The sequence below is a fragment of the Pinus tabuliformis genome, chromosome J (assembly GCF_031772625.1).
Source record: "Pinus tabuliformis cultivar Carrire ecotype Pingquan chromosome J, CPIR1, whole genome shotgun sequence".
NCBI classification, from domain to species: domain Eukaryota; kingdom Viridiplantae; phylum Streptophyta; class Pinopsida; order Pinales; family Pinaceae; genus Pinus; species Pinus tabuliformis.
In genome coordinates, this window is record NC_142295.1 from 718,806,808 (window position 1) to 718,824,193 (window position 17,386).

At 40.3% G+C, this 17,386-nt stretch overlaps 1 protein-coding gene across 3 annotated transcripts in view; it reads right to left on the reverse strand.

Annotated features, from left to right (window-relative positions):
• Positions 1-17,386, reverse strand: part of LOC149228772 (haloacid dehalogenase-like hydrolase family protein) — a 288,935-nt gene that overhangs the window by 149,970 nt on the left and 121,579 nt on the right. For all 3 annotated transcript variants that reach the window (XM_089378360.1, XM_089378359.1, XM_089378361.1), the window contains exons 8-9: positions 575-724; positions 327-428 (exon numbers count right to left, since the gene is read on the reverse strand). In XM_089378360.1, the coding sequence (XP_089234486.1) occupies positions 327-428; positions 575-724 (252 nt within the window). The remainder of the gene's footprint in view (positions 1-326; positions 429-574; positions 725-17,386) is intronic.

A 17,386-nucleotide genomic window follows, 5' to 3' on the forward strand; every position in this document is an offset into this window, starting at 1 on the left:
TTTAGTAATGATGAAAAATGAGTCCCAGTGAATGGACATGACCTTTAAGGAACTTAACTAATAATAACCAATAATAAGTATATGAATTAGGTTCATTACAAAATTAAAGATACATATTACAGTTTAGTGTACTTCTAACTCAAAACCAAAGAATATCCTTAAAGAACCAAACAGACAAAGATGAGAACATTTTAAGAAGCTTATATGTGCTCCTAGTTTTGCAGTTACTTCACGTGGGAAAATCCCAGGAGGTCAAGACTCAAAAGTACCTAAACATTTTCCCCAAATACAACGTGAACCACTTCAGGAACAAGAAGGAAGATAACCTTGATTCCTGCAGTGTGCCACTTTGACAGTGCTACGGGCACATCCTCAAAAAATTCTCCTTGTAGTTCATTCCTTGCATATCCAGTTCTCCATATGTGACCCTACAAAGGCCATGTTCATTGTCAGCACAGTGATGTCCTCATGGATATGTGAACCAACCAAAACACAACAATCTTTATATTACACTCAGAATCCAGCAAAGGAATGCAGATAAAAGGAATAAAAAGAAACTTCCATAGTCCATCACCTGGAGCTGTTTCAGGGCTGTTACTTTTCGATCAGCACTGATCATTGCAGATACATTAGCTTCCAGTGCACTAATCACCTTATCCTTTCCAGCATCCTCGAGGGGAATAGGCTGAGCACCAAGAACGCCCTGCTTAAGATCTTCATCCACCTGCAAGGCATCCACAAATATTACTTAAACTATTCCTTGTTGAAAATATGAATTAGTTACAACAATTTGACAATACAACTAGAAGAAATCTTACTGGATACTTTTACAGGCTACGTTCAGGACATTCTAGATGTCAAATGGGAAAAATTTCAACCCCTCAATTGTCAATTTCAGTATAACTGATATTTTGCCAACCTGAATGTGGACCTCAGAAATCAGCTCAGTTTGAGACCAGTGGTTACTCTCAGCATATGAAACGTATAGGTGTTGTTACGTAGAGTGGTAGGAGAGAGTCAGGTGGAGTGGTAGGTAATTATCTCCTAGAAAAGAAGTTGAACACAAAGTATGTGTGCTTAACCTAACTATAAAAATACTGTATTTACTATTTTCACCTAACTAATTCTCATGATTTCCCCCATAGTCCCTAATAAGAGGAAACTGTCCTCAATTTCTGTTGATGGTACACCCTTTCTAGCAAAAAACAAATCAGTCCTTATGTAGTTGGGGCCTTGGTATGGCCACATGTGCCTGCTGAAACTAAAATGCTTAAACCAGTGGCAGAATGATCTGCAAATGGAAGAGGTTCAAGGAAAACTTCTTGCAAGTTGTCAGCATGCCTCTACACCTGAGCACTTGAAATTCTACTGTTCTTGCAGATTCTCCCACCCAGGAGAGAACCACAATGAGAGAACAATCATATAAGAAAAAAAATGCAAGGGTAGAAGTGTCATAGTTGTATACATATGTTGTATAATCTATCTTCCATTAGATATGTACGACTACAAAAATTGAAAGGTGGAGTAGGGAACATATGAGGTAGGTGACAAGTTAGGCGCTACAAATTGCTTCCAAAGGAGGAATGGCAAGGAAACATCCCCAAAGCAACAACGAAATCAGAGACATAGGGAGAGAAGGAGCATGTAGTCCATACAACAACACCAGAACTTTTGCCATCACTGCAACTTGAGCAGCCATTGGGAAGAAAAATGTTGGAAACTTCATCCAGGGCTTCACTCCCAAACTACAAAGTGTGAAGAGTGAAGATTGAAGACAAATAGCTACCTACATCTTCAATCCAAGGAGCTATAGAAACACAGGAGGTTAGTGACACCAACAGACAAACAACAAGCTGATGCCAAGGGAAGCCATAATCAAATTGTTATTTTCGATATTGCATCAGAAGAACCCATTCTTAGAGATGAGCCAGAGATCGGGGCATAGAGGTCAATGACATTGGGCAGTTCTTGAGAATTCCATGACAACTACCAAAGCAAATAGAATGTTGGATGATGAATTGTGGTTGCACACAAAGGTTGTCATCCAAATGACAATGTTGCAAAGATATGAGTGCTTGTATGTAATGTCCTCTTCTAATTAATTGTCCAATGGAGGATGAATTAGCCTATCCAACCCCATAGGCTATAGTCAATTATAAAGGTGGGAACCCATTATTCAATGTTTTGGGGGTAACATTGAGTAAATTGGGGTAATTGAAGGAAAACACGTGGAAGAAGCCAAAATTGGGGGCTAAGTGGAGGGAAACTTGTTAGCCCCTCAAATTAAATTTAGGAAAGGAGCCCCAAAGGGAAATCTATAAATAAGAGAGAAGAGAACTATTTTTCTCATCATGGTTTTTGGATATTTCTATTTTGTGAGCTGAGGCTCCTGAGGGTTTTAAGACCCCTTTATTTCTTATTGGTTTCGGTGGTGAAAGATTCCACCCTAGCCAATCCCTCTCTCTATTCTATTTGGCATAATCTTCTGAGGCATCTTTCATCTGGTTTTTTGCAAGCAAGGGGAGATTTGTATGGGTTAGTTGACTTGAGAAGACACTATGGCATCTTTCAACTATTCTGAGCTTTCTGTGGCTAAAATCTAGGCAGTGAGGCAATCTGAGGCTTTTGTGGAGTGACCAATTAGCACCATACCTCCATCTGGGCCAGCAGAACCCCTCTAGGGCCTGGCTAAGGGCATTCTAGGGTAGAAACCCCTCATTTGAGCAGGAGGTAGATCATTATGTGGCTTTAAGTTCTGCTGAGACAATTCTAGGGCGACGAAGCCCTCATCTAATCAGGAGATAGATCATATTGTGACATCAAGTTCTGGTTGAGGTAGTATTAGGGCAGCAAAGCCCTCATCTTGCTAACAGGTCGCCATTTTGTAGTAGAATCATCTTGAGTATCCGTCCCAGGGAATGCGGATCGCTTGAGGAAGGGTCTCCTGTAACAGCGAGGTTAGTTAAGGAGCAAAGTTTCACAGCAGAGCTCTTCTGGGTCCCTATCTGAGGCAACGAGGACTTCAGATGTTGTTCTTCCTGTAGCAGCAAGACCAAGTTAAAGTCAATCTCGTAGCAGAAGTCTACTTGGAGATTGCAAGCCATGTCTGAGGTATTTTAGTGACAGCGGCCTCTCATCGCAGCAACACTTGAGGCAGCAGACAACAATGTGGCCATTAGGGTTCTCCAATAATAATAGGCAACAAGGAAGCGCAATTGAGCAGGCCAACAAAGTAATAACAGGAAGAATTTGTAAGTCAGTAGTTGTGTTGCTAATTAGTATTGTAATCCCTGTAAGAAGTGCTACTATGCTTAATTATTGAGTGTTGTAACAGCTCTAGGAAGTGAATCTATAGAGATTGTAAACAGATGTGCATTGCTGGTATAGCTAAAATATTCACTTACTTATTTATTGTTGTGCATTCAATGTCATTTGTGTTGAGTTGAAAAAGGATACTGTGATATTAGTGCAACATTCTCCTGTGCTCTTAATAACCCTAAGGGAAAAAATTCCCTAGGGATATTACAGTGATATCAGAGCATTTTTGTGATAGCACAGGTTCCTGAGGTCCAATTAGGGTTGCGGACCAATTTCGAGAAGCAGAAATTCACCTCCTAAGTCCTTGTTGGGGCAGCAACATCTTTTTAAGAACCAGATAGTAACTTTGGATTAGTGCAATGGCTAATCTTGGATAGTGAGGTGTTTTGGGCATTACTCAAGCAGCAAAGAACAACCTTGGATTAGCGAAGATCTGTTTTCTCTAGCAGCAAGGTGTAGTGGAGTGGGGTTTGGTGGCAGCAGAGGCCCAAATTGGCACCAGTGAGAGCCTGAAGACAATTTTAGGCAGTGGCAAGGGTATGGAACAGCATAGACTTGCAACAGAGGGCAACAACAAGGACCATCATAGCATCCATAAACCACAGAGGGTTTGTAAGGACATTACAAGGCAGCAGAATGAGTCTGTGGAATCAAAAGCAATAGGAGGCACAAGTACTGAACATAAAGGCAAGGTCAGATTAATGTTACTAGAACAATAGGATTTGTGATAGAAATTGTTGTGTATTTGGACTGTAGTGTAACTGTGGCCCTAAACTCTTTATGTATGGTGGAGTTGGATTCATGTGAATAAATTGTTGATTATATGGTTACATTATCTTATTGCACTTATATATTGTCTTTGGTTGTAAAAAAATTGAAGGTATATTGTTGAATACAATCCATCATGTGGTCTTTCCTAACCCTAAGGGCAGTTTTACACTAAGGGGATATTACAATGGTATCAGAGTTGTGCATCCTACCAGACTGTGAGCATATGAGCTCTATATGTTTCCAGAAGATAGAGAAAATGGTACAATCAGGAGGAAAGGGATTACCCACAATTCAGCAATGGAGGACAGGGAAGAACAAGAGAACCCCTTTGGCATCTTGAATGAGCTAAATAGGGGAGAGCAGCAGATAATCCAAGGGCAGCTAACTGTTAGCACAAGGGTAGCAGTAGATAGCTCAAGGACAGCAGCAAATGGCTCAGTTTTTTGCCCAAGTCACGGGAAATCTAAACACCACAGGTAGCAATGCTACTAATGGACCTAATGTTGGTAACAAGAATTTTCCAGAGGGAAGCAACAGCCATAATCCTAGATCGTTCAATATCTTTGCACAAGCTACTCAGTGGCAACCAGTAGAAGGAACAATTGACCAATTGACCTCTACTTCCCCAATTTTTAGATGGTTAGTAGCGACCCAAGGAGCAGCAAAGCAGAATGAAAACTTCACAGAATACTTTCGGGAGTATGAAACACTAGGGCAGAATGTGTGGGCAGCCATGACTTTCCATGACTTCAGTAACATCAAGTACGAAAACAGGCCCAAGGCATAGCAGAATCATGATTTAATGTGCAAAGTGGGGAAACTGTCCATTACCTATTTCGGTGGATCATCTAAGTGCTCGACAAGGGCTTGCGTACAAAAGTTGGACAACTACTTCCAACTTAATCCCATGCTAGAAGCGGATGTTATTAAATTTGCCATGTTGCATTTGGAAGGGGAAGCACATGAATGGTGGTACCATGGACTGGTCAGCTTGGGGCACTCCAGCATAACCTTTTACATGGAATTCACTCATAAATTGATAGATCGTTTTGACCGGAAGGATCTTGATATACACTTCAGAGAGCTAGCATAGCTCAAGCAGACCAGGAAACCAAATTCCTACATTTCAGAATTTCAATAGTTAGTGGTCATGGCGACAAACATATCTGAGCAAAGGTTGTTCATGCTCTTCACACAAGGTTTAACTAAACCACTACATGATTGGGTCAAGGCTTTCAAGCCTACTACCATACATAACGCCATCACCAAAACATGAGATATGGGTGAAGCAGCACCAAAGGTGAAATTCACATCCAAACCACTAATCCCTCTAAAGGAAAAAAATAAGAAGCCATTTCAAAAAGATTGGACCAAAAAGGACAAGTTAGATGAAGAAACTTGCAATGAACTAAGGAGGAAGAAGCTTTATTTCGCCTATAAAGAACCATGGGAGCCAGGTCACCAATGATTGGGCAAAGGGAAAATCCACTATAGTGAAGTAGTGTCCAACAGTGACAATGAGGAAGATCTAGCACCAGCACCAAGTGTTGATTTGGGGTAGCATCGGATGTGCTCTAGCTATGAAAATTGGTCGAGAGGCTAAAGCACATGAGATCTCCAAGACCCAGAAATAGTTCGGGGAAATTCCACCCGGTTAGAGAGATATTAAAATAATTAATATTTTTAATGGGTTCCTAAGTCTAAACTTAGGAAAATAAAAATATTAATGGGTATTAATATAAAACTGGGTGAGAAAGTTCTAAATGACATGGATCAAGCCAAATCTAATCTTAGCCGTTGATTAGAGATTTAATCTCGGTCGTAGAAGATTCAACAGAAAAAGTATAAGAGGAGGCTTGAGGGTCAGTTGGAGATACACCAAGTTGATCAGTCAATTCGATTTTCTGGAGCGGGCTTTGCTAAGAGAAATTGAACCAGTGATCAGAGTTGCAGCGAGGGGCAGTGAGTGCATAGCAGAGAGGCAGAGATAGTGTCGGAAGACCAGCGCAGAGGCAGAGAAGGCTACGCAGAGCTAGCAGGAGCCACGTAGAGGGCCAGAGTGACTACACAGAGGGCTAGAGGGCCTGCATGGGTGACGCAGAGGGCCAAAGAGCCAGCGCAGAGCATCTGTAGGCTGACGCAAAGGGTTCTAGGCTGATGCAGAGGCCAAGAGGGCTAACGCAGAGCCTCAGAGAGGCATTGGAGAGACTTTCATGGAGTAGACTTGCCGAATATTTGCTTCCAAAGAGAGGTATTATTGCCAGATTGATTTCTCTGTCGGGTGAGCCAATTTGGCACCCAGTTGTACTCAGAAAGCTACTTAATAATAAAACCCTCAGAATTGTTGCACCGATTTTCCCAAGTTGGGTTTTTCCGAGGATGATTGTCCACAAATAATGGTGTCCCTTGTGTGTTTGTCTATTTCTTTCAGTTGATGATCTGTAGATGGTTGAGACAGCACTTATGTTTATTTTAGTATTTACATGGTTAAATAACTTGTTCAGTAAGTAAACAAGTAGGTGAAATAAACCGAATAGTGCAGGAAAATTTCTAACGGGTTAGACTTAGAAATTTCAACATGGTATCAGAGCGTTGCAAATCACAGGAGAACTGAAGGCACCAGCTTAATCAGAAGATTTGCAGCAGAAACAGTTGTCCCGAGAGACAGAGTTGTTCCTAAGCAGAAGGCAGCAGAGAGGGAGTGACGCAGAGGGCCTGCATCATCATTTCGAGCCGGAGAGAAGGTCAGCGCAGAGGCAGAGGAAGGCAAAAGAGGCTCACAAGGAGCCACGTCATCCTACTCAGCCAGGTAGGAGTGACACAGTTGGCCAAAGGAGCAAATCAACCTTGTCGGGATTGCGCAAATCTAAGAGGCTCAGTTTCTTCAGCTGCTGGGGCCTAGGAAGCTGTGGGCAGATTGTGGATCGTGAAGCTGGTGGGGTGTTGTTGTTGTCGAAGCAGAATAGTACCTAACGGGCAAAACCAAGGTAGAAGGGAGTCGTTACCTGGGCAGATTTCTAACCAAGAAATCCAGATTAGTTTTACAGGAGCAAAGGGGATCAGAGAGGTGCAATTCGACTGTTAGCAGAAGGATTTCCAGGAGGGAAATCGAGACTCAGAGGGAGTCTAGGAGAGGATTTCCAGGAGGGAAATCGAGACTCAAAAGGAGTCTAGAGGAGAACTTCCAGGAGGGAAGTAGAAACTCAATGGGAGTCAAAAAGAAGAGCAGATATGGCAATGAACGAATTGAGGGATCAGGACAGGTTGGATGGGGCATCCACCTTTGTCATCTGGAAGGCCAAAATCCTATTTGTTCTGGATAGACATCGCATCAAGGCCTTCCCCTTGAGAACCATGGCTATCCCAGTAGACCCAACTGATAACGAAAAGTATGAGGATGCAATGGCCAAGGCAAAGTGCATTATCCTTGATGGGGTCAAGGATCATGTAGTTCAGCATAATGCTGAGAAGAATATGGCAAAGGAGATGTGGGATACCTTGACGACATTGTATCAGGGCACTTCTGTGCAGATGAAGATAGCACTGTAGAATCAGTTGCGGTCGTATCAGATGCAGAAGGAGCAGATAGATCACTTCCTCAGCAAGTTACAGGAGATTCGAGGCCAACTTACTTCCATAGGGGCCACACCGGATCAGGAGTTAATGGTGAGGACCGCCCTGAACGCAGACTTCCAGGAGTGGGAGACATTCATCCAAAGTATTTTGGGTAGAGCAGATCTTCCAGATTGGGAAGAATTGTGGGAAGCTCTTCGCCAAGAAGAGATCAAACGGCTGACCAAGGTGGGAAGTAGCAACAAAGGAGGTCGAATCAAGAAAGAGGAGGAAGAGGATGCGGCTCTCACATCTGCGGGACAGCAAGGGAAGAGGATGCGTCTCTCGCATCTGTGGAACAGCAAGGGAAGAGGAAGAAGAAGGACATCTCCATGATAAAGTGCTTCCATTGTGGGGAGCTGGGCCATTATGCAACCTAGTGTCCCAAAAAGAAGAATAAGGGAGAGGCTTTTGACTCCAAGGCAGCGCCGGCTAAAGCGAAGAAGGAAGTAGAGGATGATGACAATTGCGCCATGAGTGCTCATGTACCTCTAGAAAAGAGGTGGGGAGGCACAGAGCTGTAGTCAGGAGGACCACAAGAGACGTGGGGCAGGATCCTTGAGGTACGCAAACTCTTGGATCATATCCGGCTATGGGAGCCCCGAAAGACAGTGCCAGGATGACGAATGTCGGTAGAAGCAAGATGTGGATGGAGCAGCAGAACAGTGCTAGAGTGCAGTAATCTATGGCAACGCAAAGAGGGTTGCAGCAATGCGAGAGGCACAGAGGAGGTTGCAGCAATGCAGGAAGGCACAGAGGTGTTTGCAGCAATGCGAGAGGCACAGAGTTGTTGCAACAGCCCAGAGGCAACAGAGGGAGCATAGGATAGCAACAGAGAGAGCTTCAGCATCAGGAGGGCTTCTAGCCTGACAAGGATGTCAGTAGTTGAGTAGATCAGGTACCATCGTCTTAGTAACTAAGTTGCAGTGCAGTAGTAGCAGTGGTAGTGATATGGGAAGCACGATACAGCATGATGAGAGAGGGTTGCAGTGCAGATGCAATGCTGGGAGAAAGGACCAGCAGCAGCACAGATGCAGAGGGAGCTGTCGTACAGATGTAGCAATGGCAATGTCAAAGCCATGGGCAGCAGTACAGGAGGCAACAGTGCAGAAGATGTTGGGCAGGAAACCAAGCATCATCACAGGTACCGATGTCGATGATCAGAGTGATGTTCAGTGATGGAGCATTACTAGAGCACATTCCTCGCTAAGAGGGAGTGTTTATTTGGGGTAGCATCGAATGTGCTCTAGCTATGAAAATTAGTGGAGAGACTAAAGCACATGAGATCTCCAAGACCCAGAAATGGTTTGGGGAAATTCCACCCAGTTAGAGTGATATTAAAATAATTAGTATTTTTAATGGGTTCCTAAGTCTAAACTTAGGAAAATAAAAATATTAATGGGCATTAAAATAAAACTGGGTGAGAAAGTTCTAAATAACATGGATCAAGCCAAATATAATCTTAGTCGTTGATTAGAGAATTAATCTCAGTCGTTGAAGACTCAATAGAAAAGCATAAGAAGGGCTTGAGGGTCAGTTCGAGATACACCAAGTTGATCAGTTAGTTGGATTTTCTGGAGCTGGGTTTGCTGAGAGAAATCGAACCAGTGATCAGAGTTGCAGCGAGGGGCAGTAATTGCGTAGCAGAGAGGCAAAGATAGTGTCGGAAGACCAACAAAGAGGCAAAGATAGTGTCGGAAGACCAACGCACAGGCAGAGAAGGCTAGGCAGAGCCAGCAAGAGCCACGCAGAGGGCCAGAGTGACTGCACAGAGGGCCAGAGGGTCTGCGTGGGTGACGTAGAGGACGAGAGAGCGAGCGCAGAGCATCTGTAGGCTGACGCAGAGGGTTCTAGGCTGACGCAGAGGCCCGAAGGGCTGACGCAGAACCCCAAAGAGGCGTTGGAGAGACTTCCGTGGATCAGACTTGCCGAATATCTGCTTCGGAAGAGAGGTACTACTGCCATATTGATTTCTCTGTCGGGTGAGCCAGTTTGGCACCCAGTTGTACTTAGAAAGTTGCTTAATAATAAAACCCTCAGAACTACTGCACCGTTTTCCCAAGTTGGGTTTTTCCGGGGACGATTGTCCAAGGACCAAAAATAACGGTGTCCCTTGTGTGTTTGTCCATTTCTTTCAGTTTATGATTTGTAGATGGTTGAGACTACATTTGTGTTTATTTCATTGTTTATATGGTTAAATAACTTGCTCAGTAATTAAACAAGTAGGTGAAATAAACCAAATAGTTCAAGAAAATTTCTAGCAGGTTAGACTTAGAAATTTCAACACCAAGCAATGAGCCTAGCCACTCCAAAGAAGAGCAACCCCTTGAGGAGGCTATAGAGGATGAGAAGACCCATATAAAAATTAGGCGTGGTACTATTGCCACTCTTTCAAGAACCCCCAAATATTACACCTTCAAGATTAGGGGGATCATAAAGGGACACCGAATCACGACTTTGGTTGATGGTGGAGCTATGCACAATTTCATCGATGCAACTTTGGTAGCAAGAAGAAGTGTTCCCAGAGAGGAATTCAAAGGCTTCGACGTGATGGTAGCTGATGGATATAGCTTGGTTTGCACGCAAGTGATCCCACGATTGAGCGTAACACTAGGTAAATACACATTCACCAATTATTTTTATGTAATAGAACTCATAGATACCCATGTCCTGTTGGGAGTTCAGTGGTTACACTCATTGGGGAAGTTCTCAATGGACAACCAGGAGATAGAAATGGAATTCAAGGGATTGAATAGCAGCAAAGTAGTATAGAGAGGTATGTCTAATGGCAGCCCTTGAATCATCAGCTAAAAGCATGGAGGCCATATTTAGGCATGAGGATATAACTTATGTTGCAAAATGTATGATTACAAGTTAGAAGACATCAAATAGTAGCCAGCAGTACCAACCAAATATTCAGGTATTGTTGAAATAGCATGCTTTGGCGAGATTCCCCCAGGTAGACCTCCTGACAAAGGTTTTGAGCACACCATGAAGCTTGAAGAAGGGGCCAAACTTGTGATCAACACACTTTACAAGCACCCAAAAAAAATCAAGGACGACATAGAACAGGCCATCAAAGAACTTCTAGTTGGGGGCCACATCAAACCCAATTCAAGCCCATTTGCTTCATCAGTGGTTTTGGTGAAGAAAAAGGATAGCACATGGAGGATGTGCATTAACTACCGAGCACTTAACAAAAAGACCATCAAGAACAGGTACCCTATCCCCGAGATTGACGAACTATTGGATGAATTGCATAGAGCAGTATATTTCTTAAAGATTGATCTGTGGTCCGGATATCATCGGATTCAGGACCGAGAGCAGGATGTGTACAAGACAGCTTTCAGGTGCCACTATGTGCATTTTGAATTCTTGGTCATTCCATTTGGACTAGCTAATGCATCAACCACTTTCCAATCTTCTATGAACCACATTTTCAACAAGCAATTGAGGAAATTCTTATTAGTGTTCTTCGACGACCTCCTCATATATAGCAAAACATGGAAGGAACACTTGAGTCATGTGGATGGGATTTTGAGAATAATGAAGGAGTAGTCACTTTATGCCAAGGCATCAAAATGTGAGTTCAATATGGAAAAGATTCTTTATCTGGGACATATAATCAGTGTGCAAGGAGTACTGTGTACAACAAGAGAAGATTCATGCGATACTAGATTGGTCCACACCCAATAACCTAACAAAGTTACAAGGAACCTCTAGGATTTGCAACTATTAAATATGATTGTCAAAGGATTCTCTCAGTTAGGTGTACAACTGACAAATCTGACAAAGAAAAGGGCATTCAGGTGGACAAAAGAGTCGGATAAAGCATTTAACAAGTTCAAGGAGGTGATGAACTCATGGCCAGTATTGGCCCTTCCCGACTTCAGCCGACCCTTTGTATCGGAGTGTGATGCTTTAGGTGAAGGGATAGGAGCTCTGTTGATGCAAAACAAACACCTCATTACATTTGAGAGTTGGAAATCCAAGGATCAGGAGAGACTCTACTCCATATACGACAAAGAGATATTTCCCATTATGCATGCCTCGACAAAATTCAGGCAATACTTGGTAGGGGGCAAGTTCATCGTCAAAACAGATCACAAAAACTTACATCACTTCTTGAAGCAAAAGGACCTATTGTCACCCGGATTGTATAGGCACTGCGACAATGCTCAAGGTGAGTGTTGTCACTCTGATCCCCGCGCACTCTGTTCTCGTTGTCTCCCAATAGCAAGCTATGGGGGTTAGTCCCTATGGAATGAGATGAAGGAAAACAAGTTGGAAACTAGCTTTTTGGGAGACACGAATGAGTGGCCTAGCCACTTGGTTGAATTTAAGCAAGGTTATTAATTCAATTAGATTTTAAAGTATGAGACCAGTGCCTTAACGGAGTCACAAATTCTTGCTTATAGAAAATTGGAATCAAATGACGGGATGGACACCCGCTACTTTGAAATGATTGGCTAACCTAAATGATATGCAAACCTATGACCTGTGTGTGATGCAGAGATCTTGGTTATTTTTAGTTAAATGCCTTAGTCTAAATGTAACCTTCCCTTAACCATTTTGAAGTTGGGTTCCAAGGCAGGCTGTGGGAAAGAGGCCAACAAAAACCCAGATAAGGCCTGATTAATGATACCTTTTGTTGTGCTCTTATCACCCGATGTCTCCAGTGTTGTAGAGATTGTGGCTCTGGCCACTGCAAGGTTGCCGTGTTAACCACCGAAGAGTTGTCGAGGCCCCTCAAGCTAAGTGAGAAGGGTTGTCGTATGTTTCTATCAACCTAGCTTATGCTAGGAGGTAAATTATTAGTGCACTCTAGATTTAGCATGCTAAATGCAATATGATGAGTGAAATTTATCTTGGATTAAGATTGTGTAAGTTACTTAAGTATCTTTTGTGAATTAGTTTTGAGGCAAGAGTACTTAACAATATTGAGATACAATTTTAAGAAAGATAAATGTTGAACGATACAAGTGTAAACTTCAACAATATTCCACAAGATGCCAAACTTTTTAAGATTATAACAATTATCCAATTAGATGCCACAATATCAAAGACTTAGAATTTATGAAAGAGTGCAAAGTTGGACAACCAAGATGAGATAAGTCAATTTCAAATCTATGACAATTTATATCAACAATATTAATTCAGAAATTTCAGATTTTATCAATGTTATGACATCAATGGGAAACTACTTCAAATGATGAGATATGCCCAACACATGAAACATAAAAAATATTCAATGACTAGCAAATGTAAAATTAGCTTGTTTAGACCCCCATTATGATGATGTATTCAGTGATATTTTCAGATCTGATATTTAATTTATAGCAGTAAGCAACCACAGATCAACGAATTAATGATGCAAAAAATAGATGACCAATATGCTCAAAAATAGCAAAAATGCACCAGAACTTGAAAAAATGCAATTTTTAAGGTTTTAGAGAATTTGATTCAGAAATTTCAGAACTGATATGTTTAATACAGCAATGCAACAGTGACAAATCAGCAACCCAGCAATACTTCAGACAATCCCTAATATATCCAAAAATAGTAAAATTTTGCCGGAAATTGAAAATTTGAAATTTTTTTTGCCTTATTTGTAATGACCCACCTATAACTATAAATAAAATATGAGTATTAGCATACATACGAGACTTCCATACGATAGCTACGTATGCATGGACCCTCATGTATCGCACTATATATAAGCTAGTTACTACAGGAGGAGATATCAATTAAGGTAATGAATTAATATCTCACCAAAATATCATATATATGATAAATCCTTAAACTAACAGAAAATGTTAATTTTAATTTACAAATTAAAATTTAAAATTTAAAATGAATAAATTAATAATATAAATTAATTAAAATACAAATTAAATAAATCAAATTAATTCATTAAAATAATAAATAAACTTTATTAAATCAAATCTGCATATCCAAATAAAATCAACGAAATCAAATGAGATTTGATTTCATAAAAGTTACATGTAACAAAATATTGGCACGAAGATGGGAGGAAGGCAGTGGATGAGGAATTAAAAGGAGGAAGGAAATCTTGAAAGAGGGGGAGAAACACCATTTTTACAGAGGGAGCAAACATGAGCACAATTTTGGAACACGGTGGTACAGCGATGAAGGGAACTTGAGTCTTGATTATATTGGAGTTTTTGGGCATGGGGGAACCAGATTGCTCAATTGGAAAGCATTCTGAGACTAAGTACCCAGGTTGTACCCAGTTCGACAGGGAGGTTTTGGTTGTTTTGGTGACGTAGCCGGACAAGAATTGCAGCAAAGCAGACAGGTCGGTATTCATTAGATTAGTTATTCAAATTCAGTATTCAAATTTCATCAAATTTCATGTTCTGGTATTTTGAAATTAATTTGAAATCAGGGTTCTTACATTATTTAATTTTTTTATTCAAAAAACATTTGTAGACTTGATTCAGCAATTTACGCAGAAAAATCCAACAAGCAAAAAATTAGAAATAGGCCAAATTCAAGATGCCCAAGTGGCCAAAAACTTGTGAAAATTTAGATTTTACAATTCTAAGTAATTTTGACCATTTAAAATGTGTTTTTAGGGCTTGAAAATTATCGATTTGACTATTGTAGTAAAACTGAAGCAAAACAAGGGCTTCGAGGTCAAACCCTAGGCCTAAGGCTTATTTCTTCTATTTCTACATTCATTATTTCTTCTATTTACACCTTTTCTAAGTTATCTATTTCTACTTTAGTGAAATTAGTGGGTTTATCCAGATCTAAAGCATTGATATCTATTTCACTATCTATGTTATTGTCTATTGAACAATCTGTATCTATATTACAATTTTGAAACTCTCCTTCAGCATTCATGAAATCATAAATTTGAGAATCTTGTGAGAAAGTCTGCCAATATTTCAAATTGTCAAGTATAACAGGCCTATGTCTCACTTTTGCAGTGTACTAGCGGTTGGGCTAAAAAGGCAATTTGCAGGTACTAGCAAAAGTGGCCAGACTGTGAGCTTGCATATTTTGTTTCCTAGGAATAGCAGCAAAATCAGTTTCAAGAAGGTCCTTAATTAAATCTAGGACAGTTTCTCTGTATTGGCTAAGTCTAGGATTATTCACAGAGTATTCACCTTTGATTTGTTTTATAATCAATTCTGAGTCTCCCATGATAGAAACTTTCTTGGCTCCAAGTTTTCTAACCATTTGTAGTCCTAAGATTAGAGCTTCATATTTTGCCATGTTGTTCGTGCATTTAAAATTTAATCTAAATGCATGACCTTCAGAATGATTATTTTCCATGTTGTGAATCCAAACTCCTGCACCTGCTCCTAATCTATTCACGGAGCCATCAAAATCTAAATGCCATAAAGACTCGTGAAAAATGTTTTCACTATCAAGAGCTTTGTATTTTTCTTCTACAACTGTGATTTCATTTTTGTCATTGTTTGAATTATACAAGATGAAAGAGTCCATATCAGAATGCATGGAGTATATAGGGAAATTCTGTGGTTTTTTTGCCCTACTCACCACGTATTTCATCAAGGTCTCTCTGTAAAGTTTCCTTTGTTGAGCAAAAACAGATATGGTGGCATATGACATGTCCAATTGTAAAGATCCCTGCAATTTTTCTCCCCATGAGCGAGATAACAGCATTCCATACTTGGGTGGGATATCAACAACTACTATGTCCATGACAATACTCTTTGCTGGGCATTATACTAAAATCACACACAAATCTTTAATCAAACCAAGGCATTTGACTTGGCTAGAATCAAAGGAAAAGAGGTCCTTGTATGGTCTGGTGATATCTAAGTTTAATCTCTCCATGATTGCTTTTGGCATTAAGTTATGGGACGCCCCTAAGTCTAGCATAGCATTATGTAAAATTTCATCATGAACACTTAAGCTAATGTAAAATGGAGGGATACCCCCTTGTTGATGTGTGCCATTTACTTCAGGACCAAACATTAACTCAGGTTGATCATCATTCAAGTTTACAGCATCCTCTCCTTCACCTATATTTAATGTTTCAATAATTGGTGCTCTATATGATTCATTTTTCACTAGTTCGGTCAAAGGAACAGATATTTTCAATTTTTCTATCTCAGTCTTAATGTTGAATGGCAACTGAGTTTTGCCTAATTGTATGAGATCTTTCTTAGTAAATGTGGTTTGTGTATTGTTATCTTCTTTTTCAGCACTTGGTAATTCAGTTTGTGTCTCAGCCGTTATGTTTTGAATTCTCTTATTTGGAATGATTTGAGTAACAATTTCAGTTTGAATTTCAGATGAAGTTATATCTACAATTTTTGGGCTGGAAGTCTCCTGAGTTCCCCTAAGGAGAATTTGTAGAACTTTTGTCACAAGAACATCTATTATCTTTTTAGTTTGGATTTGGATTGATTTCCTAGTGGGAATTTCAGTATTCATTTTGCTTCTAAGGTTGTATTGTTTGTGAACCTCATATATAGCATATTCATAGCCTTGTTTGAAGTCAAAGGACTCTCCAGATTCTAATTGTAATTGTTGTAGCATGTACAATTCATGTTCTTCCTTTGAAGTTTGTAAGAAAAACAGCATCTTCATTTTTTAATTCCTAATAGGTTTATCTGGGTGTCATCCTCTTCTTCATGGTTTTGTAAACCTTCAACATACTTTTCCTGGAAAGGAGGTCTAATCTGTTGATCTGATATAGCATTATTTCCAGTATTAGGATTCTTCCTAAAGTTGGGGTTTCTTATTGGAGGTGGTTGTTGATTTTCCCACTGAGTTTTTCTTTCCATGTTTTCTAATCTATCCATTATTCTTTCTACACTCTTTGCTAAACTATCTGTTTTACCATCAGAAGTGGAAGTTTCCTCTTTATTGACAACTCTTTTCTCATTGCTCATCCTAGCTTTCTTAGCTAATAGATTGGCTTCTACACTAACAGCATTACTCTGCATTTGTTCCAATGTTTCAGGGTTTCTTTCCCTTAATTGGTATGACATATCAGTGTCAAAACCATCAGGGAATTTAATCAATGTTAGGACTGGTGGAGGTTTAATATTAGCAGGGATTGCATTGTAGATGCTATTGAACCTAGTACAATAATCCTGAACTAATTCATTAGGAGCTCTTCTAATGTTATCATATTCAGATAGTATTTGCAGAGGGTTTTTCTTTCTTTCCCATCTATCAATAAACAATCTACAAAAAGCAGCTAAATCTGCAATATGATTAGCTAGGAAACCTTTGAACCATTTCTTAACATCTCATGTCAATGTTTGGGCAAATAACCTCATTTGGACATCAAACTCATCAATCTCATGCAACTCAAAATAGTCAGTCATTTTGTTCGCATGCTATTGGGCAGTATACTGACTAGTAGCATCAAACAAAAAGATTTTGCTTTGGTAATCTTGGGGTGTGGCATGAAGCTATGCTGGTAAGACCAAAGGTGCATATCTGTCTGCCATGGCTGAGATTTTGGTTTGACTAGGGGGCAAAGTAGTGGTGCTTTAAGAACGACTTGAAATGGCTGGAGATGAACTAGATGATCTTAAAGTGTTTGATTGAAGAGGAAGTTGAGGAATAACTGGTTTAGGGGAATGAACTGTGGTGGATATTATGGGTGAGGTGGTGGTTAATGAAGTTGTATTTACAGAATTTGAAGATTCTGTAGAAATTTCAGAGGCAG